Source organism: Giraffa tippelskirchi, chromosome 9, assembly GCF_054371585.1.
Source record: "Giraffa tippelskirchi isolate mGirTip1 chromosome 9, T2T-mGirTip1v1.2.pri, whole genome shotgun sequence".
Lineage (NCBI taxonomy): Eukaryota > Metazoa > Chordata > Mammalia > Artiodactyla > Giraffidae > Giraffa > Giraffa tippelskirchi.
This window is the reverse complement of record NC_137283.1, coordinates 29,425,204-29,438,390: the sequence shown is the minus strand read 5'-3', so window position 1 is coordinate 29,438,390 and position 13,187 is coordinate 29,425,204. Positions and strand designations below refer to the sequence as shown.

Below are 13,187 nucleotides of genomic sequence, written 5' to 3'. Positions count from 1 at the left end.
AGCCACTCTCATCGCGCCCGAGGCCCATTAAGGGTGGTCCTGCAGGGAATGTGACAGAGTGAGTCTGTCCTCAAGGAGCTCACAGCTTCTCTGAGCATTTTGCCGGGGACACTGGATCTCAGCTAAGGTGGAGATTCTGGATGTAAAGGTTTTAATGTACCTGTTAGGAAGACATTTAATAGATTTTATAGAAGGACTCAAGAAAGGTGTGTGGCTGCTCACCATTTCAGACAGGAGCAGAAATAGTCCTCTTTCACAGGAGTCAAGTCATAAAAATCTTATGATGAACAATAAATTCAGAGTGTTGTCCACACTTAGGAATTGTTGTCCTGCCATTGCATTTAATAGTGGGCACAAATTAGGACTTTGGGATTAACATATACATGCTACTGTATATAAAATAGATAATCAGTAAGGATCTACTATGTAGCTCAGGAAACTACACTCAATGTTCTGTAAAAACCTGGATATGAAAAGAATCTCAAAGAGAATGGATATATATATATATATATATATATATATATATATATATATATATATAAAACTGAATCACTTTTCTCTATACCTGAAACTAATACAACATTGCAAATCAATTAGATTTAAATTTAAAATAAAAAAATACTGGGCACAACAGACTGTATGTATAAGGCTCACAGGTAAATGGTTTTTCTCCACATTATTTAATAACTTTGTAATATCTTAAAATGGACATCAGTGATTCCAATTGGAAGTTACATAGTCACGTGAGCCTATTTGGTACCTTAGGTGAGAGGTTGTTCAGACCTAAGTGCTGGGACCAGTGCCAAGAGAGGAGCTAATGGAATCAGCCATGGAGGCAAATGCCAGCCCTCCACACAGCCTTGAGCGTGTTACCCAGGAATCCCATGGTCCTCATCTGTAAGATGCTGCTTATCATTCCTACCTGGCGGGTTTGTGGTGAGAATCTTAGATCTGATACCTGGTCTGCTTGGCCGTGAAATAGTGGAATGTTTTATGTGGGCAGGCTCTGGAATCTGACTGTAGAAGTTGAAAGTCTACCTCTCCCCACAAGGCAGGGTGATGCATGTTGATTCACTCAGCAACTCTGAGTGTCGATTTCTGCTCCTTGTGCTGGCGACCCAGCAGCTGAGCATCCAGGCAGGCCCTCTGCCCTCGTAGTTGGAGGGAGACGGACCGTAAGCAAAGACACAAATGAATGCAGAATGCTGTGAGGTGCTAAGTGCAATGGAAACAATAAAGTGGGTGAAGGGGATATGGAGTGTGGAGGGCAGAGAGGGCAGCCAGGGTGCTGTGCACCCTGTGAGGTCAGGAAAGGCCACTGCGCTGTGATGTTTGGAAGGAGGGAGCCTGTGAGCCACGCAGAAGGCCAGGAAAAGCACATCCACTGCAGAGGGAAGAGAAACCCTGAGCCCAAGTGTGCTCTGAGCCCAGGAAGAACAAGGCGGTCCTTGTGGCCCCAGGAGAGGGTGGAGGGGACAGTTTCCTCCCTGGAATGTGAAGCTCACCTAGCATCACCTCCTCAGGAACTACTGAGCTGGACTGTGTGAAACACTGGGCTTTGGTAACAAGAATTATGATTTTGCCATTTGCCTCATCTGTGGTCCCTGACATGATGACTTTACTGTTTTTCTATAAGATTTCTTGTTGACCTCGCCCTGCCTCAGACTCCAGCCCTCTGCCTCTGCTTAGAGCACCTTCTCCCTCCTTCTTCCAACCCAACAGACTCTTAGAGACACCCTTGGCTTTCACTTAAACACGGTGTGTTCCCAGAAGCCTTCTTGATTGTCCCCAGGGGAGGGGTAGACTTCCCTTCTTATTAGCATTCAGTGCATTACAGCACAAGCTAATGTTTAAGAACTCTCTTCCCAGTGAACCAGGGGGTACGATGGGGCCAACACTCTGTCTATCTTGTCCCCAGTTTATCTCCAGTGTTGAGGTTGAGCAGGTCATCAAATGCATTTGATGCTTATTCATGGATGGATGGATGGATGGTTGGAAGCATGCATGCTAGTGCAATTTGCTCCTAACAGGGCATGTTAGAAGGCAGGGTTTAATTGGACAGTATTATAATAGTGGTTAAAGACAACAGAGTACCATGCAAAGTCATTCATGGTGAGATCATAAATTTTATCAAGAAAAGTCTCCAAGGGGGAGTCTGTTAAATGTTTAGAACTGTACTTAAAATTGGCAGGATCCCTTTTGGTCATGTAGTTAAATGTTCTCAGTTCACAGGAAGAGGAAGGGGAAGACCAAAGAGATGAAAGTCACCCAGTGACTCACCAAAGTCACCCAGTTTGTATGGTCAGGGCTGGGGGGTCTCTTGCATTTGATTTGAAGAACATGCTGGGTACTGTGTGCTTCTAGCATTCTAGGATCCAAACACCGACATGCTATAAAGGAAAATAAAATACAAAGCAGCTAACTGGGCAGAAGTGGTAGGGCTGTTTTGCGAGTTGGCTTTTTCTAGATTTGCTGCATTTTGTGGGCAGGAACTCACCCCTTTGGTGTGAGGGCTTCTAAATCTTCCAGCCTAATTGAATACTTTTGAAAGTATTTTAATTTCTGGATCAGACACACCATGCTCCAACCTGCCTGGCAAATTCCCGCTACACCCCCCGCCCCCAACACTGGTGGAATTCTAAAGTAGCAAACTTGATTTGCAAATAAATTATTAGTAAACATTTGAAAGTGAGAAATTATTCCCGCAACACTTAGCTCTTTCCTTCAAATACACACTTGAAAACTGCTAAGAATCTATTCGGTGAGAATGCTTGAATCTCTCCCTAAATCATAACACGGGTAAACTTACCGAAATATTTTTACAATTTTATTAGAGGTTTTAATTCACTGCTTTATCTATCTCTGTTAGACTGCAAAATAGCTTTAAATATTCAAGTGGTAATTAATGAATCTTTTATGTTGCAAATCAAACATTTTCATTTGAACACTGGTGGAGTAGCGGTGAGGCAGGATTTAAAGAGTAATTGTTTCTCTGGATTCCGCACTGTTGACTAGCATTACCTTAAGTTTGCATGTGTTGCCTGGTGGGGCTAAAGCTCAATGTGGAAGGTCTGCTGTCTTTCGAGGTCAGGATTTCTTAACGTATTTCTTGCCAGAGACATTCCCGACTAGATGGAAAGTCTTTGAATGTGGAATTTTTGCTTGAGTGCAAAATAATAAAAAGCATGTGTATGTTAAAGAAGAAAAAAAAAAATCAGCTTAATGGCAAATGAGCATTGGGTTACATTAATATTCTATTACAGTAAAAACTTCTATTTAATAAATTTTCTCCAGACTTTTCCCCACCCCAGAAGCTAATGTATTTTTCTAAGTGGCATGCCAACCTAAAGAAAGTATGTGATACATTTGATTTATGTTAAGTCAATAACGTGCACATGCCATTTAAAATTGTATTTTAAGTGTAGAAATATCAATCCAAAGTATAGTCCCTTGTATTGAAAAGGGAGGAGTATTAGCTTTTCAGAGGCTGAAGTGCCTTGTAAATATTATTCTATTTAGAAGATGTTTTTCAAACGTGCTGCTTTATGTTGAGTGGCAAGAAAGCAAGCACAAAATCCGTTTAGTTGAGAATCAAAAATTAAACTGGTATTAAAGATTCACATAGCAAAATAGTTTTTCTTCATATTAATGAGAAACGAGCCAGGAAGAGCAGCTCTCCAGAAAGCTCACAAAAGGACTGACAAATTCATCCCTGGACGTCACCCTGTTCTTCTGTGGCCTCACAAATGCTGGACTGGGTGACATTTATGTATCAGAGCAATAAGCTAAACAGGAAACAATTTATGTCACCTAAAGCTTTTTAACAAATCGATGCAACTATTTGTAATTGCTTGTTTCACAAGATTAAAAGTGCTAAGGCCTGATCTTCGCTCACGGATTTGTGGTCAACCTGACCTGTGCTTCCGTTGTTTAAAAAAAAAAAAAAAAAGAGAGAATTGGTGATCAGCAGTGACTTCCATCAAGTAATCCATATTGCTAATATTTCTGGAATTTTAATGTAGTTACAATTTATAGCTGATCAAATGTGGTTACCTAAATTGCTGTTGCTAGTAGACAGTTTAACTGTCTTTATTAATTACAGTATAATTTAATGTTTGAGTACCAGCACTTGTGTTGGTCATTTTTACAGCTAGAGCAGTTATCTGCCTTATGACGAACCATTTTAGCATTTTCAATGGAAATTTGCTAATATGATGAGTGATAAAAATGTCATACGCCGGTAAATAATGATTATTGCTTTGGCTGAAATTAATTCTTGAAAGGCCGGTTACCTTCAAATTAACATTATAACTTGAAGCTTGTCTTTTTTCCCCCCTTTTTCCTCCTCCCTGTATTCTTGGTATAAGCCAAAGAAAAGGCCAGTGGATCATTTCAAATGGATATATATGTGTACTTTGGGGGGCTTACTAAGCATGGAATGTCATTTTACAATCAGAGCAGAAATAAGATGATAGGGGGTTTTGTTTTTTTAAAAAATAAAATGCTGTTTAAAAATAAATACAAGTCTAGAATGACAGCTTTCTAAGCCAAATATTGTCCCACAGTTAAACCAGTGTTTTTGTATGTAATTTAATTTCCCTCCAATGTGAATTCTGTCTTAAAACTTTCATCCATCAGTCAGTTCCTTAAATGAAGGTTTGAGACCCAACTTCACTTGATTTCAAGAAAGACTCCTTTTGACTCAACTACAATAAAGATGAAAGATAAATTGTGATTACTAGCCTACACATAAATATGTAGTAGCATCAAAGAAGGCACAGCCTAGTAAGTCAGAAAGACTAATTACACTATGATTTAATCTTTTTTGGGGGGAAAGGAGAATAAAAACTATCAGCCAGCTGGTTAGTGTTGGTGTGAAATTGGTCTTCCTCAGAGTTTATTTAGGCTGTTGATATAAAGGTTCCCGTTTAAAAGAAGCACCAACAGTTTGGGTTTGCTACCTAGTTTATCTGAATGGCAAGCCTGAAATAAAGATGTCAGAGAACGTTTCTGCATTAGAACAATTCCTGAAATACAAATAAAAACGTCGTGTGCATCAACCAGCAAAATCTTCACTAATGCAGTGTCGTGCACACTTGGTTTGGGTCTTCCAGTTGACTCAAAAAATGTGTACATATTTAATTTTACCAACTGCACATGCTCTAAGCAGTGTTTGTTTATGTTTAAGCCTGGTATTTAAAGGAATTTCAACTAACCCTAATTTATTTGTAGTAGCTAGAATAAGAATTAAGGGTTCAACTGTTTCACTAATTATCAGACTAGCAGGCTTTTAGACAGTGGCATACTGTTAATGAAAAGGGGCTACTTACTCTGCAAAATATGTATGAAAAACATCTGTTTTCCTAATAAGGTCTTTTCAAAACAATGCTGAGGAAGAACATTTATATTTTCTTCGGTGTCCGCTGGTCTTTGCCGAATAACTGCAAGGTTAATTTTCAAGACGTCTACTGGCTTGTGTTATGTGCTCTGAATTATATACCTAATGGTTGCATGTCATTGTAGTTTGGCCACTTAAAAGTGCTGCTTTTGATATACCAATTTAATTTTTTTACGCAAGGAGAATGCCCAAATTAATTCATCCTTATATATGACAGAATAGTATTAGAGAGAAACAGCGAATTTTCCTGGAGGTCTGAAATTCTGAAAAGACCTCAGAAATCAAGATAGTTTTTCTGGAAATATTCAGTTACGGGAGCTTTTACTATTTGGTTCAGAGAAGGCAGCTATGGACCATACTTTCTGATAGAATATTTTTATAAAAATCATTTGTTCTAATCTCAGCATTTATCTTTATATGCAAGAAGATTTCTTGATGAGAATATTATAGACGGTGCATGTTTTTGACATTAGCATTTTATTTGGATGACTAATCTTGCAGATGTGAAATTTAAATGAATTATTCATGAAATTGCTTTCCTCTGAAATTTTAGTTTGCTCTTAATGCTAGTTATTCAACATTTTGTTTTTTCTATATAAAATATGATGGGAAAAAAAATCCGTGTGCTTCCTGGACAGAAAAGGTACCTTCACCTTTTCTGTTTTTTCCCCCTAATTCTGTAAGTGGAGACTTTCACTTTGAAATCCTGAGGGATGAGAGCTTCAACCCTCTGTGATGATGAAAGCTTTTAGTTAAGATTGATTTTAATTCTGGGTTGGAAGCAGCTGGTGCTAAACCTAAGGCATATGCCGAACATACACTCTCAGCAGGTCAGAAGGGGAAAGAAACTTAGGCGGTGGCGACTTTTACTACCAGTGTGAACAACCAGCATTTTTATTGCATTTGAGAATGCGATCATGTCAGTAATTAGTACTGACTACACAACATTTTTTTTTTATTGTCTGTATTCACAGACACGGAATGATGGAATTACAGTTGATGTCAAGGAATGAGTTCCTTTTATGCCTTATCAAAACAGAACAAAAAGAAAAAAAATTCTTGTTACTGGCAGCACATCTCCACGGAGCACCATGCTCACAGTCCGGGCTGTACCATCTCCACGCAGGCTTCTGGGTAGCGCACGTTGTGAGAACTACACGGGGCCCACATAGATGCCTTTGGAATTGTTAAGTCTCATTCTTGGGAGAGAAAAGCCAAACCGACTCTCAGAAACATCTGGAATATCCAGAGGGTCTACCATTAAGCAAAAGGTCCCCCAAAAGATTCAGAATCCTGACAAACATGTTCTTTGTACCCTTGGAAACGGAGCTCAAGCTGGAATGTGGAAAGGGGAGGAAATCTTTAACTTTTTTCCCCCGTGATAAAATTGCTAATGACGGACATCGCATTTTGGGTGAAGAATCCAAGGTGTCTTTACCAGGTCTGATGGAACGCTGGGCATCAGGTCGGAGCCGTCCAAAGGTGGCGGGGCTAGCGGTCACTCTTCCCATTCATAAGCCTTGTTATTTCCTTTCACTGCTGGTACACTGCAGGCAGCGCTAACTTGTCTCATAAGGACAGACTAGGGACAATAGGATGGATCCTCATTCCTGACGGTGCATCTGTCTGATGCGAGGGACTTTTTTCCCTAAGGTACGATTTTCTTTGGAAAACAAAAAGTAACAAAATTGTCTGTACATCTTGGCACCTTGTAAAGTTTTTTTTTTTTTTTTATACAAAAAGTTCAATAGCTTTGACACTCTCATGATTAATCACTACTTCACTGATAAACTTTGAAAGTGTGACCCTGAAATTTCATCATGCAAAGTATTTACTGCAGCAGGAGAAAACACTTTTTAAAACAACATTTTTTTTTTTTCTCTTTTCAAATGTATGAACTCATTTACGATAGCCAGGAGGGCAATGGTAGGATAAACACAAGGGATAGGAATGTATCAAAAAACAGGTTAACACACACCCGCTCGCACACACACCAAAAGAATCTGTACAAGATGCTCTGATCAATGAGAACAGGGGAAAAAAAAAAAATCTGTCAACTATGGTACAATTTAAAAGCCAAAAAAAAAAAGTTTGGGAGTTTCTCCCTCCCACATGTCAGGAAATGTCACCCGATATTCTTAAAGCAAGAATAACTAAATAAAATACATGTGCAGCATATTCTGCAGTTCCATTACATACAGTAGTTTTTTTCCAAAGCTTTTTTTTTTTTTTAAAGTATTGTTAATATAAAGCAGTTGCACAAAAAGCAAAGGTGTTTTGACAAACAGGTGTATGCATTTATTCCTTTTTAGGAACAATATCTAAAAAAAGAACCACCCTCCGCCCTCCCCCAAAAAAGACAAAGAGCCACACAGACACATCGGGATATATGTACAACATAATAAACCCCATCCTAAAGAAGCAACTGGGATTACCCCCAAGGGATACAGAATCAGAACTGGAAAAATCAGAGTGAAGTTTGCTTGCTGTAAAGCCTGAGATTCTTTTTTTTTTTTTTTCAGTTGGTTCTTCTGCAAGGCTGTGATACCTGCAAAGATATGTAAAATCTAATTTTTTTTCTTTTTGCTACAGTCTTTAGACTAAGCATGCAAGACATACAACTAAGTGCAACTGAGTGAAATGTATTTTTTTTTTTAAATTTTAATCATTCCCTAAAGGTTTGAACTGAGGTATGCGTACTAACAGTTTCTCATGCTGTTAACTTTACTCATGTCTAGCTACACATGCTGAGAATGAACTAATCTACCAGATTTTTATCCTCTTTTGAATACCAAACTAACCAGCAACCACTCAGTTTAGAAGCACAGGGCCCCCTTCCCATGACCCTGTCTGGCTACTGCCTGCACATCATGACGCTGGGGAAAAAAAAAAAAATGTAAGTCTCGAGTGACCACAGACTGCCCTTTATAGAGAAAGCAGTATGAAGCTTCAAAAAAGTATCTGCCAAAGAAGTTTTTCTACCAAGCTTGTGAGTGGACAGGAATGTTACTTTTTTTTTTTTTTTTTTTAATGAAAAATGCTGAGGCAAGCCTAATTTGAAAGGAAGGAAGGAAAAAAAAGAAAACCTTTAAAAAAATAAAACAAAAACCTGGAGGATATATATGACAAGAGAAACTAAAATGAATGCAGTGATCATAGCACAATCCTTAAACAAAAGTGGCATACAATCTTTCTTTGGAAAGAAATGTCTTCTAGAAATACTATTACACGGTCTAGTTCAATTGTGGCAGCTTTTCTGTTCTCTCTGAATTTTACCTTCATTTTACCGTAACTGTCTCCTGGACTGGACACCCCCTAAGTTTCATATGCCATACACTTTTTTTTTTTCCTTGGAGATGGTACACCCTTAAATACTGTATCCTATTTCTCCTTTCAGTAGCCCCGTAATTTCTCTTTACAGGAATGAGTTTTGGTCTCTGTAGGAAAAAAACAACAAAAAAATGACTTAAAAAAAAAAAAGTAACTACTTTGGTTCCATTACCTAGTTGGTCTCCTAAATGTCCTCTATGATGAAGGAGCAGTTCTCTCAAGTTAGCAATAGCCTATATCTCATCAATTGCCTCTAAATTATTTTGCCTCCTTTGATCAACAAGAAGAGGATATTTGGCTTCATCAGATAAAGCATAAAAACAGAGAACATAATTTAACTTTGTGGAATATCTTTGGTAATTTTAGGGGAAAAAAGGTACAAAGCATATAAATTAAGCTCTCCAAACGGCTCTCGAACTAAAACAAGAGCTACAGTCCTAGATAAAAAAAAGAGTGACAGGAAAGGGGGTGCGAGTGGAAGCGTTCAGGGGTTCCAAGGACTGAGGCTGTACTGACCCATGAGCGTCATGTCCCGCACGTCCTGTTTGTTTCCCCAAGAGCCCAGGGCCGGGCTGAGCCCCCATCTACCTGATGTCTCGCGCTGCTGGCTTCCGAGACTGGACCGGTGGGGTGATGCTGCCTCACAGACTGGATTGCTGCACCAGGTCTGCACAGTGGAAATTAACTCCTCAGCTTCTGCTGAGCCCAGTCCTCATTAACTCACAGAACAAGTTCAAATCGAGATCTGATTTGCATTCAAACAGATGAATGCCACCAAGCAGGTCTGAATGCATGTTTCCACTGGGGGCCACCAGCACTTTCAGCAGAGTTGCTCAGGGAAGCCAGCTTTGGGGCCATTTTGCAAACAAAGCAACTCATGCTGGTTTTAACAACTGCGAGAGCCTGAGGCCCATCTCAACCAGGTCATCCCAGGGAGAGCCTTCTACGGCCATGCTGTCAGTTTTTTTTTTTTTTTGGTTTTGGGGGAAGAGGGGCTGCTGCCTATGTCTTCTTGTGCTGGTAAACGCTGTGGCATTTATTAAGAATGACGGTAAGTACAATATTAAAGAAAAAAAAAAGAGGAAAATCTGAAACAACCCCCTTCCCACCTTCCAATACTGCTTTGTGAAATGAGTCTGCATGGTTCCTAGGGTGTCTCTAATTTTTTTTTTTTTCTGTCATTCATTCTCTTTCTGGCAGGAACTTCACGTCTGGGTGAGAGGACCTTCACATGTAGAGTGCAGCATTTGGGACCTTTTTGCAAAAGACCAAAACGGAATGTTTTCTGACTTTTGAGAAAACAGTGGTGATGTCTGAAGGGAAATGGAATGAGTGACAGAAAACTACGAACGAGAAATGACATTCAGCTTTGTATAATAAAAACACCTATTAACATTCATCACAAGGTACAGAAAACTTGAAGCCTCCAAGAGGCCGCGGGCCCAAATGGAGGCCTGAGGTCAGAACTTAAAATGGTATAGGAGAAGCCAAAAAAAAAAAAAAAAAAAGGCAATACATTAAAAAGTTTGGGATAATTATTTTTAAACCCTCCCCCCAATACACACACAAAGGCCTTCCCCATCCCAACTGGAAGCAAAAAAAAAAAAAAAAAAATGGAGTAAAGGCAGTGATAATCAACATGCAGTACTGTGCAAATAGGTCGTCCACTGGAATCCTTAGATTCTGGGCAGAGGCTGGGTCTGCAGCTCAGGCGCACACACTCAGTTGGGTGTCCTCGTTGTGCAACGTCGGCAGGACTGCAGTTCAAAGTCTGCTGCTAAAAGTGAATCAGTTTAGCGAAGTTACAACACTGATGTTGACTGTTAAGAGAGGAAAATCCCCAGTACCAAACAAGTCCATCCAATGCACAGAGTACAAATTCCTTTTTTCAACAAAAAGTAGAAAAATCAAAAATACTCCCAAATGGGATTCTTGATGGCACTAAGAGTTAACACGTTGCAGAGTTGTCAAAATGTAGTGAAAAATCCTCCAGACTGTACAACCAATGGAGAACGATTTCACTGCCAACTTTTGACATGTTTTGTTTTGTGTGTGTGTTTTTTCCCCCCAATCTTCACACTCTTGGGGTTGGCCTGCCCAGATGTTCACTCCATGTCCTCATTTACAGGTTCATCTTCGTAATCTCTGTCGTGGTCAAAATCTGGACTGTGGTTGGCTGTTGTCACTAAGGAGAGCGGACCTTCAGCTTCCTCGGGGTCCAGAGGCTCTTCTTTGACGTGTACAGGATGCCTGGAAAAGCAAGAGAAGGTTCACTGAGGGGACTTCCCAACTCAAGGTAAGTTGGGTGTTCTGGGTAACACAGAAGCCACAGTCTAGGGCTGTGATGTTCTATACAGCAGCCACGTGTGACTATGAAAATTGAGACAGTTTAAAATTGTGCTTCTCAGTTGCACTGGCTACATTTTAAGTGGTCCAGGGCCACCGTGTAGGCTAATGACTACCATATTGGATTGCACGGAGGGAGAAATGTCCATCATCCCAGAAGGGTCTCTGGATGGAAAGCATCAGTGGCTGAATCCTCCCATGGTGTTTCTTACAGTGCGATGTGCACACGCATGAACATGGGCTCTGGTTAAAACGCAGCCTCAGACTTTCCATCTCTGACCAGCTTCCCACTGATTGCTCCTAGTCCAAGGACACACTTTGGGTAGCAGCTAACAGGCCTTGGAATGGCCTCCTGCATGGAGGAAAACAAACCTTGAAATCATCCATGAACCAAGAACCGGTAACGCAAGGGTAGTTTGTGGGGACCAAAAACTGGAGGCTGGGCTAATCACAGCTTGCTGTGTGTTCTGCTTTGCTAGTTAACATGCAGAACCTGTGAAAGAACTCTCCGGAGACCGACCCCAAGCGAGGGTCTATCATTAATCAACTTCAAGCAAACACAGCAAAGAGACACCATGATACATGCTGGAAACTCCAAATTAATGCATATTTTTACAAACTGTCAATAAGGCAAGAAAAGCCCTGCCAGGAAACACAAACGGAGAGGAAAAGGTGCGCTCAACACAACAATATGATAAGAAAGCAGAGCCCCGGTCAGAATAATAACGCTGTCAGCTGTAAACAAGACTAAACAAGAGGCCCGGCTGGTAGCAGCCACCGGGACGCGCTGGGCTCTGATGAGATCTGCCAACATGCTCATTACAGCCCGGCACACAGTTCACCCGAAGGGGCCGGCAGGGGACCACACGAAACCACTCCGATAACAACTGAGAAATGTTGTTCGTAAATCATATTTACAACCGATCCTTTTGCAAATACAAATTACTTTCGGTTGTGGGGCTTTTGATATGTAAAAGAGCCATTCAAGTTAAAAAAACCCGGTCCCCATTCAAGTTTTAGGAAAACAAAAAAGATCCCATTGCAGGGACAGGCTACCAAGGGTGGAGTTTTTCATTCGACTTTATCAAGTATTAGTAATAAGAGGTGATGCTGGGGACTGCTGCCTCCCTAAATAATTGATGCTGTGTGCAAACCCCGAAGGCCACTTGAACCTTGAAAAACCAACAGAGGAGTGCTCTGGACTGCCCTTGCCACGGGGACCTCCAGAAGACCAACTGATTCTCAATTAGCAAAGCCCAGAGAGTGTTTGGAGGTGGATGTCGGGATAAATAGCTTTTAAAAAACAGAGCCCGTATTCGTACAAACTATGTGCAAAATGAAATAAGCCCAGGTTGTATTAAGTATGTCTCACTAGTTTGGCTCTGTCTATTCTTAGTTTGTTAATGGTCCTATTTATTTGTTTTCAGCGTCAAGATCCAGGACCAGATGCATAATTTGCAGAGCCCAGTGCGAAGTGAAAATGCATTTGAAAAACTCATTGAGACTTTCCAGATGGAAACAGCTGAGCGTTAAAACTTGCAAGCGTGGGATCCTTGTGAGACTGTGTTCATCACATGCCTGGGAAGTCAGCCCTGGCAGGCCCCTCCCCTATATTCTTTTGGGAAGAATGGAGTGCGTTGATTTTTTATTCTTTTTTTAAAAAATCACCCATAAACCCTAGTTAAGGGAGGATCTTTTGTTTTGTCTATCCTCTCCCATTTGGGGTCATGTTTTCACATATTGCAAACATAGCAGGAATGTTATTTTGCTACTTTTACAGTTTTAATTTTATGACTATATGAGAGTCCACTGTGCTGACTGACATGTTAGCCTCTTAATATTGGGCGTTTGGGGACTGTCTCTTTCTCACCTCTGTACCCTTCCACCCCGCTGTGCTCTTTGTTGTAATACAGTGACCACTTCTATCCATACTTCTGTTGATTTACTGGCTTAGGATAAATGTCTGAGGATGAAATTGTTGGAGCAGAGGCTAAAACATCTTATGGTTCTTATGATTTATTGCAATGTTAATTTCCAGAGAAGCTCTATCAATTTAGACTCAACCTCATCAGCCCCAAGTGTTGCTTTTCAAATACGGTGTGTTGCTGAGCAG

General features: G+C 40.5%; 1 protein-coding gene and 1 long non-coding RNA gene across 51 annotated transcripts in view; one reads left to right on the top strand and one right to left on the bottom strand.

Annotated features, from left to right (window-relative positions):
• The window catches only part of LOC145520893 (uncharacterized), an 867,842-nt gene that overhangs the window by 840,075 nt on the left and 14,580 nt on the right, over nucleotides 1-13,187 (top strand). The window contains exons 12-14 of the long non-coding RNA XR_014064880.1: nucleotides 9,929-10,134; nucleotides 10,857-11,024; nucleotides 12,502-12,706. This is a non-coding gene — a long non-coding RNA (uncharacterized LOC145520893). The remainder of the gene's footprint in view (nucleotides 1-9,928; nucleotides 10,135-10,856; nucleotides 11,025-12,501; nucleotides 12,707-13,187) is intronic.
• FOXP1 (forkhead box P1) overlaps nucleotides 10,086-13,187 on the bottom strand; it is a 618,285-nt gene continuing 615,183 nt past the window's right edge. For all 50 annotated transcript variants that reach the window (XM_081528351.1, XM_081528327.1, XM_081528350.1 and 47 more), the window contains one exon: nucleotides 10,086-10,978. In XM_081528351.1, the coding sequence (XP_081384477.1) occupies nucleotides 10,834-10,978 (145 nt within the window). In that variant the 3' untranslated portion in view covers nucleotides 10,086-10,833. The remainder of the gene's footprint in view (nucleotides 10,979-13,187) is intronic.